General features: G+C 43.5%; 1 protein-coding gene across 8 annotated transcripts in view; it reads right to left on the minus strand.

Annotated features, from left to right (window-relative positions):
* Erc2 (ELKS/RAB6-interacting/CAST family member 2) overlaps window positions 1-17505 on the minus strand; it is an 892417-nt gene that overhangs the window by 395264 nt on the left and 479648 nt on the right. For all 8 annotated transcript variants that reach the window (XM_041662605.1, XM_041662600.1, XM_041662604.1 and 5 more), the window contains one exon: window positions 7586-7721. In XM_041662605.1, the coding sequence (XP_041518539.1) occupies window positions 7586-7721 (136 nt within the window). The remainder of the gene's footprint in view (window positions 1-7585; window positions 7722-17505) is intronic.

Raw genomic sequence — 17505 nt, forward strand, 5'->3', positions numbered from 1 at the left:
GCAAAAATTAGAAAACATCTAGAAGATGATCCCATCCTCCTTGATGGTTGCCCTTGGGATGAACAAGAGAGCACCACTCATGGGAGCCGGAGTCCTCTCGTCCCGCCCTGCATCCTGTCGTTCCAGCAGACCGTACCCTCTCATTGTGAGGATTTAAGTTGACAAATACATTGAATTTCATTGTGCATGAGCCTCAGCTTTTGGCAAACCAACATCTCCTTTACAGGGACTGCCAAAGAGCCACTGGTGGGATAAAACCTGAAAACCCCACAGAAAAGAGGGAGTCCCTCTCTAGGGAGTAATTTAGTAGGTAGATTAGGCGATACTTGATTAAGAATAAACCTCTCTTTTCTATGGATATACACAGTGTTTGTACAGAAGGGCTGAATGAAGTGGAGGATTAGGTCACAAATCCACAGGAAAAAGCTGAGGACTTTTTTCTCAGAAGAAATATGCAGGTTCCTCCACATTCGGAAAACAGTCATACTTTATTGGGAGGGAGAAAGGAAAACGGAGACATGTACACACAACAGTTTTCTTTATGGGATCTCACTTGGCTGAGAACCGGGCAGCCCAAAGACCCTGAGCAAGGCATTTGACACCCAACAGTCTAACTGCTAATAAGAGCCATGATTCGGAATCAAGCCTACCAGAAACTGATTGTCAACTGAGATTTTTCAAGACTGCCCATATACAACATAAGCCATTTGTACTTCTTGGGAATTTTAGTGTGAAAGAAAACCAGTGTCACAATAAATCCTGGTGGGGGGCAGAGAGAGCATTTCTGTAGAAACTGTCAGTACAATCAGAACAACACCCACCCCCTACCCCACAAAACAGCGTCTTCTGCATGTGAACAGTCACATAAACCCTTTTTTTATCATTTGAAACCATGAACAAACAGCTCAGGCCAGCAACATGAGATTTACCCACAAGCTAAGGGGACACCCCCAAGTTTTATGTACCTCTATACATTGAGACAGAAAAGTATGAAACAAGCAAACCTCATCCAAAGGTTAAAAGATATGTTAAATTCTAATGAAGTTGGAACAGATGTGGACACTCAAGCTGAGCTGGGATGGCCTTTCTCATCTTTCCATATGTTGAAAAAGATGGCTGAAATGAAATCTCCCTAAGTCACCGTGCGCCATGTCTACCAGACAGCCATGAAAAACTAGGAACTTGATAAATGCATTTTGACAGTGATGAATCTCTGAGCATTGACTGGCCGGGTTTCCTCTTACAGCAGTGCTTAGGTAAGTGTGCCATAACATGAGAACATAGATCATCGTTAGAGGAACAATTGTAAGCACACGAAATTGAAAGAGAAATAAATTTAAGTCCATGACTTGGAGAGATGGACAGAAAGACATGAGGCTTAAAATTGTTGCTTAATATATGCATACTGCCCTGTGAAGAAACAACTTAGCAAGCTTGGGGACTTCACAATGAAGTGTGTGTTCAATGGAAGCTGTGTATTGGAGACTTGATGTTTGTACACTTCCTCTGCTAGTAGATTCTGACTCTAATTGGAAGAACAAAGTTAAATAAAGTCCCCTGGGAGGAAATATGGATATACAAGTTTACTTAATTTAAAGTATTTCTAGATATTTTGTGATCTATTCATTTTGCTTGTTTTAGTTTTTAGAATTCTACTATAACTAGAATAAATGGGAACATTCACTCACTTTCCCAGCGAGTCACAGTGGGGTTTAATCACTGGTAGAAAAGGAACTTTACAGTTCCCTGGGAACCTATAATTTGGAAACGGAAGCACACAAGAACAGACTTTAGTTTTCAGGCAATAAATTGAAGAGAACTCTGCAGACATACAACAGAAAAGGAGCATAAAATATTGGCTTGTGTGTTTCGTAGAATGTTCGTTCATTAAGTCGATAAGCTGTACAGGGGAAAATGGAGCCAAAACCTACAAAGAGGTCCACTGGGATTTCTAATTGGCATGTTTCTTCAGCAAGAAAGGAGAGGTGGGGGTGGGGGAAGCATCCCACTCTAGTAAGGACGGTTTAGTGTGAATCTCATGAAAGATCACTTGTTGAAAAGTCTCCATATGGGTTCTGACGAGACATACAGAAGCACAAAGCCCCAGGGCCCAACATAAATATCATACTTCCATAATCTGTATCCTGGGAAAAGTTCTACAGAATTATACAAGAAAATTATAGAGATTCATATCTACCTTCATACGCTTAACATTAACTTAAAAAATGTGCGAATATTTCTTCCTTGTTGTTCCAAAGGTGCTTGACTGAAAATGTCCATCGACTAAGGCCATACTCTGTATCTTTATGGCTCAAAAAGATGAAACAGTCACCAAGTATCTGTTGGGTGATAATCCTCAAGGCTGTCATCTCCTGTCATTGAAAACTCACTATCAGCCTCTGTTGGAAGAAATGCTACAAGACTTGGAACCATACAGGACCCCTTCCCAAACTTAACCTTGTTGCATGCATCGGGGAAGATAGGGCTCACTCACAGTCTGATGGAAGGAGGAAGGACTGGGGAGATTCTCTGTTTTCATTCAGGCCAGAAAGGACCAGCATTTGAAGATGATCTTGGCTACTTCACAGCTCTTTAGCCTTCCATCCCATTCTCTTTGGCCATGAGCATACATACATCTATAAAGTTAAATCAAGAGCTCTCTTCCTACTGAGTATGAGTGTTCTCCTTTGAGAAACAAGGTGTTTTCAGACAAAAAGGAAAAAAAAAAAACCTCCAGATGAATACTAAACCGTCAGCCCTCTTCTACAGACACAATGAGCTAGGTAAGGTTCATTCTAAGTATCGTTTCATACCAAAAGAATCCGGTGGGATAGAGTACAGGCTGGGAAACAGATTATAAACCAATGAGCAATTCGCATACAGATGTGCGAACTCCCAGGTTGCACATAAAAATTCACACTGATGACTTACTTTGGACAACCAGAAGATCCCACAAGCCTATATACTCAGTTTCGTTAGAGCAATGCTCATTAGAGTTTAATGGCTTGTGTCCTCAGATGAGGCATGGGCTCCCGAATGCCTTACAGTCCTCCCTCCAATTACGTGCACAACTAAGGCCCACTATGGAGGAAATCTGTCAACACGCCCACACTTGCTTTTCCTGTAATTTAAAAATAGGTCTCCAAAATTTGTCTCTTAACACACCAAATGATTAGCCTCAGTTATTCAGTCTTTCTGATACCTGCCCCTTCCCTAAGCAGAGTGAGTTCTCCAACCCTCTAGTCAGCCATATGCCTTGCCAATAACCGGAAGTGGAACAAACACCATCAGGTCAAGACGAGGCCTATGACTTCTCCAAGTCTGGTCACTCTCCTCTGCCCCTGCTGCTGTCAGAGACCAGTTTTTCTTCGCCTGAGCTTCAGAATGAACACACACGAAACAGCTGCCCCTACGGATGTGAGCAAGTAGGACAGGCACCCAGCAAAAACTATTCTGGAGCAGTGAAGACCCTAGGTCAACATGCAAATATAGAACACCATGAGTTCTTTAAAAGCCTGAGTCTGGAGATGGTTGTTACAAGGCAACTACTAACCAATACATCTCTACCAGGCATCATCATTTTTCCCCTAACATACAAACCCATCTCTTGCATGTGTTACTAACCAAGAGAGACCCTGAAGGTAGTTGCCACCCCTGCCATGAAATTATAAGAAACAAAAAGCCACACGTCACATCTTGCTTTGACTTACAGTAGTGATTCTCAACCTTCTAATGCTGTGACCCTTTAATACAGTTCCTCATATTATGGTGACCCCTAACCAAAAAAAATTGTTTTTGATTCTACTTCATAACTGCAATTTCGTGACTGTTATGTATTGTAATGTAAATATCTAACATGCAGGCTACCTGATAGATATGTCGTGCTTGTGGAAAGGTCACAGCCTCAAAGGGATCACAGCCCAAAGGTTGAGTACCACTGACCTAGAGGCCCCAATTTTTACCTTTTGTTATTGTATCCTACAGGGAGCAGAGGAATCCCTGAGTGAGTGGAGTCCTGAGTGCTATGTGTTGTTGACATAGGCACAGCCACGTGAAGGATTTCATAGCCTCAGGCTCAGAGGGAAGACAACGCCTTCCTCTGGAGACCAAATCTCAGTGTCGAGTATGTACAGAAAATGCCCACCCTGGTGTTAGCCACCTGAATATTTATGGCCTGGGGACTACTCCCCTACAGAGACTAGTCTCGCTGAGATTAACTAAACCTGTCTCCTTGATCCAACTGTGTACCATAAGCCCTGCCTCCTTGTTTATCTGTATTTAATAACCCTGCCTTCTTGTCCAGCTGTATGCAATAATCCTGCCACCCTACTCAACTCGATGGAATAAACACACCGAGCTTCCAGGATGCTTCAGTTTCTCCAGCAGAGAGACCAGGTCACCAGAAGTCAGCTATCTGTTCATGTGTCCATCTGTCTGTTTTCATTTATTTGACACCCCAGTTAGATACAACGCTGGAGCCATTCTGGACACAACAATGCTCTTGTTTAAACACTAAATGGTAACTCTTTAACTTTGTCATTAATTTTATGTATCTCTTTCAGCTCAGCATATTCTGTCTGTCTCTGTCTCTCTCCCCTCTTTCTTTGTGATTGTGTCTCCTTCTCTGTGAGTGTGTGTGTGTGTGTGTGTGTGTGTGTGTGTTCTGCTTCCTCCCATCTTTCTCCTAATAGAGTGTCACTATATAGACACTATGTATCCCAGACGGGAGACTTGTAGTCTTCCTGTCTCGGTATCCTAGTGCTAGGATTATAGGCCTACGTGACCCCAAGCCCAGCTCTGAGTTCTTATTTGAAGCCTCTTCCAGAAGTTATTACTATTAGAGCAATGTGCTCATAATCTATTTCTAGATACCAACTAGTTGGCTGGGTAAAATCAAGGCATCAATCGTCACAAACCACCAGTGCCGAACGAATCAAATTGGCCAGTGCCAAACTTTCAACCACACCTTAACCAACCAAATAAACCAAATCCTGGCTGACACTTAAAGACTAACATAAGAACAGAAAGTACTTAAAAGAACACTAATATTAAAAATTAAGAGCATCTAGAAAATTCCATTCTCAGAAGGCAGCAATTACTGCATCTCAGCACATCTGCTGAATGATTCAGGCAAGGGGGAGATTGACTCCCTATTAACCTCAAGCAGAGACACTTCCATCTCAATTAATTGTGACTTCTTTTTATTGCATTTCAAATGTTATCCTTTATTTGGGGTGGTCAGGAATGCAACTGAGCAATTCCAGACCATGTTATCTTTTATGAACTGGTCTACGAGGCAGTTATCAAGGCCCCTTAAGAAAACACAGCTATACAAAAGTTCATGGGCCAAAAACAAGACATTAATTTCCGTAACTAGATGTGTCCTAAGAAAAGAACAAATTGCTACACAGAGAAAAGACAAAAATGTATATGCTCAATGCAAACCAGAGCACAACCATGTGAACCCTGCACATACCATACAACTCTTTTTCTTATTATAAGTGTTTCTGTGTATATGTGCATATATGTGTACATATGACGTGATAACCTGCAGGCGCTGGTCATTTTTTCCCCCATGTGGGTTTCAGGAACCCCATGTCGGGTTGTCAGGCTCAGCAGCAAGTGCATTCACTTTGAGCCATCTTTCTGGCCCCAAGCAACTTTTTTCAATGATTTCGCATCTTTTCTTGTTATTGTAAAGACAGTCAGTTATCAGCATTTTTTTTTCTGAGCACAGTCTGTGCCGGGAATGATTCTGAGCTCTTGAGAAACTCCAACTCAGCTCTAACAGTGCTCTGGAGCAGAAGCAATCAGTCCTCCTGTTAAGGCCAGGACTTTGAGAAGGTAAGTCGTCCTTCCAGGAATACTCTGGCCATATATTTTAAAGTGTGGAATGTAATCCAGAGCCAATTAAGGAATAGCAACAACAATCCCCTCAATGGAAGTTCTCGCTCCAAGCACTGTGTATTTTATGGTTTATGCTCGAACTGTGCCTTGCTGTGCCAAGCAGAGAGCACAGCATCCCACAGGAAGATGGAGGCAGAGAGCACAGCATCCCACAGGAAGATGGAGGCAGAAAGCACAGCATCCTGCAGGGGGTGGAGGCAGAAAGCACAGCATCCTGCAGGGGGATGGAAGCAGAGGCTGTTCCTGCTGTTGGGATATCTGAATCCAATCAGGCTGTTGCTCAGGTGGCATGCAGTGTAAATGGGATAACAGCTAACATACAGAAGGCAGCACAGCCTGGAACACTGAAGCAGATAATGAAAGGCAACTATGACTGCCATGTTCCTCTGCCCTCATTTGTGGAGGACAGGAGGACCTGGAGTCCTCCAGAATCTTTTTGTGATCTTTTTGTGACTTCTAATCACAACACATGTAAAGTGACCAACATTGCTCTGGGGAATAAATGTGAGAAATACATTTTTAAAAATGTGATATATTTTTTAAAAACCTACAGCACTCTTCAAATTTTAGTTACTATCTCATTCTTTAGACTTTGACCTAATATCTGTGACAGAAGAAAGACTAAGATCCCAGTTCTTAGACATGACTTGTCAAGATTACTGAAGAAGCTATGGGCACATTTCAGCTAGAACCCATACTAAAGTGGACCCGCGAGCAAAGAGGACCCAGTGTTAGCTGTGCTCTCAAGTCTAGGCCAAGCATCCATGCAAAGGACACTTGACTAGAACTGGCACCAAAGGCGTCTAAGACAGAGAGGCACCGAAACTAAGAGGAGCTGAGAAACCTCCGTCTGGGATGGGATGCAGATTTTCCCCACATTCCTTCCTTGGAACAGTTATTCATTTCTCTTTTGGGCAATTAAAAGGATGAACTATGAGTACACACTAAAATTATCTACTTCTATCTCCAAGGAGGAAACCAATATATAACTGCAGAAAGACACTAACTAATGAGCAGAATTTAACATGAACTCAGGCCCAGTTGAACTCAAATTGCTCTGGTTAAAGACAGGACTGGAGTAAATAAAAGCACTTCAAAGCCAATGTCCCATTCAAAGCCTGAATGTTTTATTGAGCACGTGGGGAGAGCTCTGTCCCAACACAGCTATGGTTAATGAGAAGAGATTGCTGTTCTGGTCTATCAGTTGCTTTCCAAGGTAAGACTATCACTGAGAGATAACTATACCCACTATATTCAGACAGAGTAATGATCTCTTCTGGAGCCCCGGTTTTTGTAAACTAATCAGAGGAATACATCTGAATGCCTTCTCTGATAAGAACACACATTCCCTCCCACACAACTTAAACACAATTCAAAAGAGACTTGACTTGCCAACCATGTAATTGTAGCCCTTACCTTTTAAGGTGAGATACAGGAAGGAAGAACCTCTGTGTAGCAATTTCAGGACTTTCCAATCTCAGCTCTTTTTGAACATTATTCCAGAAATGATGCTTTTTACTGAGAAAGCCTTATTGAATTCCCTGAGATTTTCCTGTTAGTGCTGGACTCAGGGCAAAGTAAGGCCCACCATTGCTACGTATAGATTCCTGCAGCACTGGCTACAGCAAACAGTCCATCTCTAAACATTTAGGTATTAAGAAGCAGAATGTAGACATACCTGCAAATGCTGTGAGTTGTCGACCATGCTATCTTCGCGCCGGCGGACTTCTTCTAATAACTGGGCATTCTTCTTCTTCTCCAGCTGTTGGTTGTGCTTGAGGCTAGCCACCTTCTTATTCTGATCTTTCATATGCCTGAGAAAAGCCAGCAGAGTGTGGTTATATTCAACTATATGGAAGGCATGCATTGTCACAATAGATTCAAGAAGGACTTAAGTGCAGCATATCCTGGCACAGGCTAAGGAAAACCAGGGATTGGGAGAATCCTACATCTACTCAACCACAAAAGTGTGGGTGCTCAGCACCCACAAATGTCAGGTATCAGGATGGCACTGGGATGTCAATGGTGAATAAGACATGTGTAATTGTCATTCTTAAGGAGCAGTTTGTTCAGAGGGAACATAAATACTAAAGATATACAGTTTGGGTCTCCTAAAGCTGAAGGAAGTAAACAGCATGCCATGAGAAATGGTGGCATGCATACAAGAACAGACAGAAGATGGAAGGAGATGAAGTTAGACACTGTGACCACAGAAACGGTTTCCAAAGCATATCAAAGAATTCCACCAGGAGGAGCAACCCAGGGTATCTCCCCAACAAGGCAGCTTCCCAGGTAGAAAGACATATGATACAAGACAGAAGAAACTTGACTTCAGGGGAAACAGAGGGTTACAAGAAGACTCCACTTGATGGAAGTGAAGTGAGGAAAGAGGACTCCAAACGCTAGTGGGCAGGGTACACAACATCCACTGGTCTGGGATACTGCTTTTATTTCCTTCAGAGTAGCTGCTGTTCTCATTATTATTGTTCTTTTGAATCCTGTTCTTTTTCTGAAATATTAATCCACTACTTTGACTTTTAAAATAACAACCCAGAGTCCCTGATCAAATACATTGTTAACACACAGCTCAAAATTTTAGCTAAATACAATGTTGTACAAGGCCCTGATACAGTTTCCAGTGGGTCATCCTGACATGGAGTGTCAAGATGGTAAGGACAAAGGACAAAGGATAGGTTAGGATTACATTCCATAGATGTAGGCTGCCATGTCCACAGCAGATATTATAAATCTAATCTAATACCACACGTGGCAGGAGAGCAATGCCAAGGGCTAGGGACCCGGGCCATGAAGAGGAGGCTAGGGTGTGAATCCTCGACATCCTTCCTAGTGCCGTCTCCTGTGTCCTCGGCACTCCTACAGCAACCACTGTGACTGAGCCCTGATGCCCAAGCCCAGCACACTGAGGAGCACAGACGAAAAGAGAACTAGATGATGAACAGCAGAAGCGTCGACTGAACCATCGCATGAAGGTAACTCTCCGCCAGTCATTCTTCCTTTAGTCCTCACAGAATGGTGTGCTCTCCTGATGGAGGAAGGTCATTGGTTAAGTAATAAAGAAACTGCTTGACCTCATAGGTTAAAACATAGGTGAGAGGAGTAAACAGAACAGTATGCTGGGAGGAAGAGGAAGTGAGCTCAGAGAGGCCATGCTCCCCTCTGCCTGGCAGACGCCATAGCTCAGCTCTAGGGGACAGACACATGAAGCTCAGACTTCAAGGTGTGGTAGCACACGCCTTTAATCCCAGTGCCTAGAAGGCAGAAACAAACAGATCTCTGTGAGTTCAAGGTGTAGTAGCATACACCTTTAATCCCAATGCCCGGGAGAGGGTTACATGGCCTCTCTGAGCTCACTTCCTCTTTCTCCCAGCATACTGTTCAGTTTACTCCTCCCACCTATGTTTTAACCTATGAGGCCAAGTACTTTCTTTATTACTTAACCAAGGACCTTCCTCCATCACTCTCCTCCTCCTCTGCTCCCAGAAAGTCATGCAGTAAACTTGTAGCTCACCACTTTCACTGGACTAGTTGTCTGGCAAGAACCGAGAACCCTACTGTCTCTGCACCTCCAGCTTGGAGAATGCAGGCATACATCACTACACCTGCTGCTCCCCCGTAGGTGCTGGAGAGCTGAACTCGGGTCCTCATGCTTGTTCAACAAGTGCTTTGCCAATGGAGGCACAGCCAAAGCCTGTAATTGCTTCACTAGAGAACACTCTCAGAGAAAAACATAGTTTATACTAATGCGTACCACTAAAGAGAACCAACTGCTAAATGCCCTTATCCAAGCACACACAAATAAAGTAGAGTCTGGTGGCAAGTGTTTGCATGAAGAAATGGCACAGCATTCTCTGAGTATTCCAAACACAAAGACCCCATTTCTATGGATATGACAATTTTTAATAGACAGATAGATGGATGGATACATACATACATACATACATACATATAAACATAAATAGTTACATACACAGACAGACAGATAACATAGCTACATAGATAAATAAATTCCAGACTCCAGGTCTTTTAAAGTTGTTCTTCACTTCAAATGAGTAGCTACGAAAAATGAAGATCTGAAGCTCCGTGGCTGCGGGGCAGGACTCTTTTCAGCATTTTCAGCCATTTCCTCAAACACTGCTTTATTGAAAATGCAAAATTTGACAAAAAAAAACTGGATTTCAGGCAGAAGGTAGCCAGATGATAAGATTGGATGGCAGGTGTTCATGTGACTATCATCAGCTACAAACCCAGTATACGCCTTCCCTGTGGACGTACAGAGACTTTCAAATACATTTCTAATGGCTGAACTTTATTCTGAGTTGCCAGGAAAACTAATAAGGAAGAGGAAGATTTCCCTTTGGTGGTAAGAAGGAAGCAAAGAGTGGCACTGGCACTGCAAAGGTCAGTAGTCTTTGGGTAGTAAAGAACTCGCCACTCAAATGTCCCTCAAGAAAGCCAGTTCAAGTGGTACCTGGAAAGTCAGGTAAGGGAGTTGGGAGATGCTGCAGTCCTAGGTCCCTCAGCTAAGACAGGGTCTGCTCTGCACAGAGAGTGGCGTTCAGTTCAAGCATGACCACTGTGAGCTTTTCTGGGGTGCTTGCAGCTTCCCATAACCACATCTACAAGAAGCCTGTCAGGCCCACTATCTTGCTATCTACAGAAGCAGATCCACACTTAATAAATCAAGGTGCTGAACTCAGAAGAGTCTTCTAGTGTCCCTAGTGTTTGGGAGGCAGGTTCTACAGGGCTGTAGACTCCCCACCCTCATTCTAAACTTTTTGAGGAGAATGTCATTTGTGCCTCTTTTCTAACTCCCGCCCACTAGAGTAAACCTGCAATCCCATGGGGCTCACTTAAGGAGTTTTGGTCTCCAAGGACTTGCCATTCAAAATGTATCTAAGATTCAAAATAAAGACTGAAGAGATTGGAAGACAGTTCAGCCGTAAAGAGTGTTTGCTCTGCAATCATGAGGACTGGAGTTTGGACCCTGATACTCACGTAACAAACTAGGCATGCCAGGCATGCCCATAACTATAACTCCAAAGGGGCAGTGAAGACAGGGGGATTGCCAGGACTTGCTAGCTTTTAGCCTAGTCAAGAAAAGGCAGGCACCAGGTTCAGGGAAAGCAAATAGGCAGAAAGTGATACACAGGGATGCTTAACCTCTCTCCTGGACCCACACACTCTCTCTCCCCCTCTCCCCCCCCGTCTCTCTCTCTCTCTCTCTCTCTCTCTCTCTCTCTCTCTCTCTCTCTCAGACACACACACACACACACACACACACACACACACACAATGAAGCTCACAAAAGCACTTGTGCACAAACACAGTACATTCATGAAAACATTTTTATTGAAAATAGAAATGGAAATTTGAAAACTTCCACTTGTCCGTTAGAAGGAAATTGACTGAAGAATCGAGTACACTGGCAGAATGGGGATGAGCCTAGCTAAAGGATTAAGATGAGAAAGTTCTAAGACTCCAAGACATTATAAACAGGCACAGAGAGCAGCAGGATGATTCATACAATCTCAACTGAACTGTTTATGTAAATATATAGCCCATTGGAAACACAAAAACATAAATGGGAAGCTCTGGAAATCTCACACTGGTCTACAACAACTGCTACTAAGCTAGTGGGGAAGAAAAACAAGTATGAGAATGGGATTGGGGAGAAAGGAAACTCTGTGTGTGTGTGTGTGTGTGTGTGTGTGTGTGTGTGTGTGTGTGTGTGTAGTGGGAGTCCATGCAAGAAATGCACTGATAGACATTAGACATAAAAGGCACACATCAGTGACTTCTGCCCAATCAAAACACGGAGCATTGCCCTCCCCTGCTGAGGAGTCACTAACTTCTACATATCTGGAGCATTTCACCCCTTCTTGACTTCACAGACATTGTACTGTGTGTGATCTTCCTGTCTGAAATCTTCCCTGGGCACAGAATGATCAGAGTTGTCCATGTCTTTTTGCATAGGCTTCTATACTCTGTATGAGTGTTTGCACGTGGGTGTGTGTGCCCACATGTCCATGACTGTAAATGCATGTAGAGACCTGAACAGATTTCCGGAGTCTTCCTCATTCACCCGCTACCGTATTCATTAAGACAGAATCCCTCATGGAAACCAAAAGCTGGGCCACACAGCTAGTATAGCCCGCCACGCTGTTCTGAGTGATCCCTTGTGTCTGCCCTCACGATGGGTGCTGGAACTACAGACAGGCTGCCATGCCCGTCCATCATGTAGATGAATATTGGGGGTCCACACTGAGATCCATGTGGTTGCATGGCAAGTGCTTTGCCCAATGAGCATCTCCTCAATGTACAAACATATCTGTGTGTTTGTGGTTTTACTCCTTCTTAGATCAGGTAGTATTCTGTTGTCTGAATATTACTATAGTTCAATTAGTCAGTTCTTATCATAGGTAATTAGACTATCTAAATTATTTTAATGTTATGAATAAAGTGGCCATAACTGTTTTATACCAGACTTTTGTAGAAATACACTTTCATTTCTCTTGAGTAAACAACGAATGCACATTCAGCTAGGAATGAAAACTGGCAAGAACGACCCCAGTGCAAGCCCATTTCTAGAGCCCATGGACCGGTATTTTAAGTGTATCTGTGTTATGCAGTGACTAAAAACATTATTTTTAGAATCAGATTTTCTAAGATGTCATCAGAAGTTTCCCACTTTCTAGGAGTGGCAGATATTCAATGTCTCTGTGCCTCAGTTTCTTCACCTAGAAAATGTGGGCTCCTAATTGTATCTTACTCAAAGGTGACCATGAGGAGCTGATAAGTCAGTCCATGCCGTATGCTTAAAACAGATCCGGGCATGCTCTTTCTCTGCTCAACTCTCAGCTTACAACAGAATGTCATCACGTCGTGTGAAACTGGACACACATGTTTAGTGTCTTAGTTCTCACATGTGACAGGTATCGTGACTGCCTCACACAGTGGCTGTGGAAGGCATCGGTGGGAGCTTTTTGTTCTATGCTGATCTGCCCTGGTACTTCTTTTCTGATGAGTTACACTCCCGGCTGGCAACACTGACAGCAACACTGAGGAAGACCACGGCAAGCATGGGTGTGTGAAGACACTGAAGTGAAGCCATGTGTAGATGGCCACACACACACACACACACACACAAATGCATGCAATGGAAGCCAGCAGTCTATTCTATATGCAGAATTTCTGATAATAAAAGCTTTGCTCTTAACCACTGAGATGGTCCCACTGTTTTTGGTGATTATAAATATCATTAAGTATTTTATCACAGCTATAAATTTGAAAGGGCTACCACAAATATTCTAAGGCTATTCTTACAGCCATGACAAAGGCGTTATATGTTGCAAGCAGGATCGTTCCCACTGCAGCTATTAGAATCCCCCGTCCTCCCAGCAAACATCCGTGAAACAAGACAGGGGGCGAGAGTGGATGCGCGAGCTGGTGAGGCCTCTAGTGCCCTTCTCTGGGAACATCATGGTATCAGTGTGCCACCATAGAGAGTCAAGCCTATTATTTACCCACTAATGACCAAGTGCTCAAGCCATGGACATCTGACAAAAGGAGGCTCTTCTGAGCAAGCAGACCACACACAACTGTAACAGATGCAGAATTAACTAACAATCTTGGCTCTTATTTCTTACTGTTTGCCCTCCCAACTGGTTATGGAATTCAATAAACACAGGCTGAAGATGGCTGCCTCGGGTGGCTTTCCTCATTGGGAAGAACTAAATTTAAAGGTGTTCCATTTTATGTCATCCTCATCTGAGATCAGATTATGTGCCCTTGCCCCTCAGCCCACAGAAGGAAGCAATTCCCCTTCAGGATGACCCAAAGCAGAGACCCCTGCCTTCTTCACCTGCCCAGCAAGTCTCTGGCTCAGGGTACTATGGCTCCACATATTCCCTGGGGCCTTGATCCTTGTCTCAGAGCCAAGAGAGCAGAAAGCCGGTGAGATGGGACCCTTTCCCTCCATCAGTTTCAATGCCATGACTGATCAAAGCACCATCACTTCCTGCCAGGCCCATTATGCCCTTCTTGCCTCGCGACTCTATTTAAGCTCCTCACCCACTTCCTTTTCTAACTTCTTTGACAGTTTCATGCATGTATTAATCCATAAATAATTTTCATCACCCCCCTCTTTGCCCTCTCTCATCCCCCGCTCATTCCTCCCAATAACACTGCATCTCACCTCTCTCTTTCTCCTCCTTGCCCCGTGTGTGTCTGTGAGCGTGTACACACGTGTCTTTGTTTCCTGCTGATCTCATTCCAGTGGCTACGCTACTGAAGAAAATGGTATTCCCACCGCAGCACCATTATCTCCTAGCAGGGAGGACTGAGACCTCACGGGACCCTTTCCCATCCATCATGAAATTTGGCGGGGAGAAGGGAGGGGATAAGGAGAATATGAATATGCCTTGCTTTCTCCTTTTCTTTCCTTCAGTTCACTGGCACCCTTAGCCTAGGGGATGAGCAGGTCCTTCCTTCTTACCTAATCCTCTCTAGAAATTTCCTCTAGACACACACGGGGCAGGGTGATCCTTTCCTGATCGCCAAGAAATCTGTTAATCTACTCAAAGTGACAAGACTAGCTATCACTACACTAGATACTTAGCCAAAAAATGTTTTTTAATTTTAGACTAAAGCAGAATACAAATGAGAATTATTGTCTGCTGCTGATACAAGAGCAGTATGAACTGTTAAAAAAAAAAGCACTTTAAAAATTTAGACCTACAATCCAGGGGGGTATGGTAAAACAAACAAACAAACAAACCTGGGCATTGTTTTCTTAATTAAATTCATATTCAATGAATCATTGCAGTAACAAGGGCCCAAATCACTGAGATACTGTGTGATGTGTGGGGAATATAAGTCATATGTCACCTACTTAACCTATTTGGAAAGTCCTATGTACTTGTCCCTCTCACAGATGAAGAAGCTACACAAAGTTGTGGAGCTAACAATGTCAGAGCCTCAGTTGGTCCCGCTCACAAACTGTTCCTTGGTGTCTACACCATGCTGATCAAGTAGAGAGAGTATCGTAGCATTCTTTTTTATTGTGCCCTGCCTTCTCCTATCTCAGGCAGCTGTAGCAAGGTCTAGGAAGCAGACAAGGCAAACCTCATGACACAGCCTGTGTTCTCTGTTCCAGTCCCTGTAAGCAACAGTAAACTGAACAAGATGATCCTGGGCGTCAACTTGATGGGGTGCTAGAGAACTAGACGCACAGGAGGGGACAATGCCAAAGGTGTGTCAGCCTCACAGTGGCAACAGCGTGATGAACTGAGAAGCCGCCAGGAAGCCACACACAAGGCCAGCAGGCACCTGCAACCTTCCTGTAACTGCCTGTTCTCAATATGATCACCTTCCAGTTATAAAGTCTTGGGAGCCAATCTATTCTCTTTGATCAAATTGTTTCTTGACTATAATATTCTGTGATATTACTGTCTTAAAGACTTTTATTCTAGTTGCACATGCTAACTAGAGGTAAGGACAAGAATGACAAAAACGAGTGACAATAAAATCAGATTTTAAAAAAGAAATAGGAGAGAAAGACAAAGAAGCAAAAAAAATGTTTATGTCATTTAATGGCTCCCCTGAGGATGGAACTCCAGGAAGCATGGGCAAACTCAAAACAAGGCAAAGCCGAAGTTAAAGCCCCCGCCATGCTCCTACTTCCTATCTCCTCGGGCACACCATTTCCTTCTCAAATACGAATAAAAGATGGAATCTGAACATTTAAAATCAAGCATTCAACATAATTGCCACAATTCCAGGGAGCATTCTATCCTTCTAGAAGCCTGTACCTCTGCTGTTAGACACAGGAACATTAGGGCCAATTTGGTGGGGTGTCAGCTGTATTTACAGTTTGGGGTAATATAAAAACAGATGGAAACCGTGAAAATCGACTCCCAGGAGGCTAGTGTCAGAGGAAACCAGCATTCCACAGTCTGGCCCGAGGTTGGGGCAATCTGCCCAAACAATATACAATCAGAGCAACCTCCAAGCATAGGGGCACTTGGTCTGAGCAAGACCTGTTTTTAACTGCATCTGATCTGGAACTGGATCACAGCAGTTCAGACATAAAGCAGGGGTATAACCAGGTAACAATCTTACACAATGGTTTTTCAAATGAGAGTAGAGAAATAATGTGTTCGAGTTTTGATTCTCTGCTATGAGAAATCAATAGAAAAAATGCTGTTAAATAATAAAACCTCTCTCTGCGTTTTCGGAAGTCGGAGACCATATGAAGTGCTGTGCTAAAGGCTATAAAAATATTTCTGCTGAATGAAATAACGCTCTGACATGGAGGAGGATTTTACCCCCACTCTACGCAAGAATAAATGGAGGCTTGCAGAGGCGATCGGCCACATGTCATTCGGGTTCTAAGTCGGGAGTAGAGAACGTAAGCCATTGTTTCTGGGATGCCAGAGACCACAGTCTTATCTGCTGTACTACAGCAACAGTAAAATACGAGATCTTGGCCACAAAACTGTACAGAGCTTACTAACCAGGCCTAGACACTCACTTGGGAAAGTTAACCATCTTTTCCTCTATGGAGGAAGTGAAGCACCAGCCTCAATACAACCAGTTGTTCTATGTAATCACTGGAGCATGTGGTCCCACTAAAGTGTGGCTTATTAGACTACCCCAAAAATAATTTGGACTGGTGTTAAATTAGATATACTGAGGCACAAAAACGTTCCCATGAACCTATCATCTGCAAACGGTACTCGGCTATGCCCTTACAGCCTATGTGGTTTGGTACACAGTCACTGTCTGGCCGGTTGAGACCAGGACATCATCCTGATTCTATTTCTCACCGTTAGCCTTAAAATGGGGAGAATGGAATTCTGAGTTGATGCCATTTGCTGGCCCAGTTCTTCCCTTGAAGCTGCCTGCTGGCTGGAGTTCTTCCCATGTGGTCCTCTGTCCGATCTACAATATGGAGGTTTAGTCGTTTTTGTTTGCTTGTTGGTTTATTTTTAAGATTTCAGGAGAATTGCTCCCTCCAGTCTAAAAACGTGGCACCTCATACAAAGTCATGGGAACGCTACACCGGTACCCACGTCACATGACACACATGTACAAGTGAGTAGATGCTGTCACGTTTGCCGTATTCCATCCTCTGGATGTGAGAAACAGACACTGGCCATACTCAGGTAGGGGAGGGTTATAAGAGGGTGAGAGTATTATGGGATAGAGATCATGGGAACCTTGTGAAAATTCTGTCTCCCCGTACACTACCCACCTGAATTATGTATGGAGATGGCCCTTTCTGTGCTGTAATACAGTAGCTATTCACCCCACGCGACTACTGAATGTACAAACATGGCTACTACAGCTATAGAACTACTTTGTTTGTTTGGCTTAGTTTGGCTTTTAGAGACAGTGTTTTTCTATGTAGCCCTGGCTGTCCTGGAACTCACTCTGTAGACCAGGCTGGCCTCCAATTCCAGAGATCCACCTGCCTCTGCCACCCCAGTGCTGGTATTAAAGAACTACTTATTAAATATCACATTTGATATTTTAACTTTAAACAGTCACAGCATACTAGTGGGTAGACAGCACACT

This window comes from Microtus oregoni, unplaced genomic scaffold (genome assembly GCF_018167655.1).
Source record: "Microtus oregoni isolate MIOR12 unplaced genomic scaffold, Mior012 000013F_ref0000133, whole genome shotgun sequence".
Lineage (NCBI taxonomy): Eukaryota > Metazoa > Chordata > Mammalia > Rodentia > Cricetidae > Microtus > Microtus oregoni.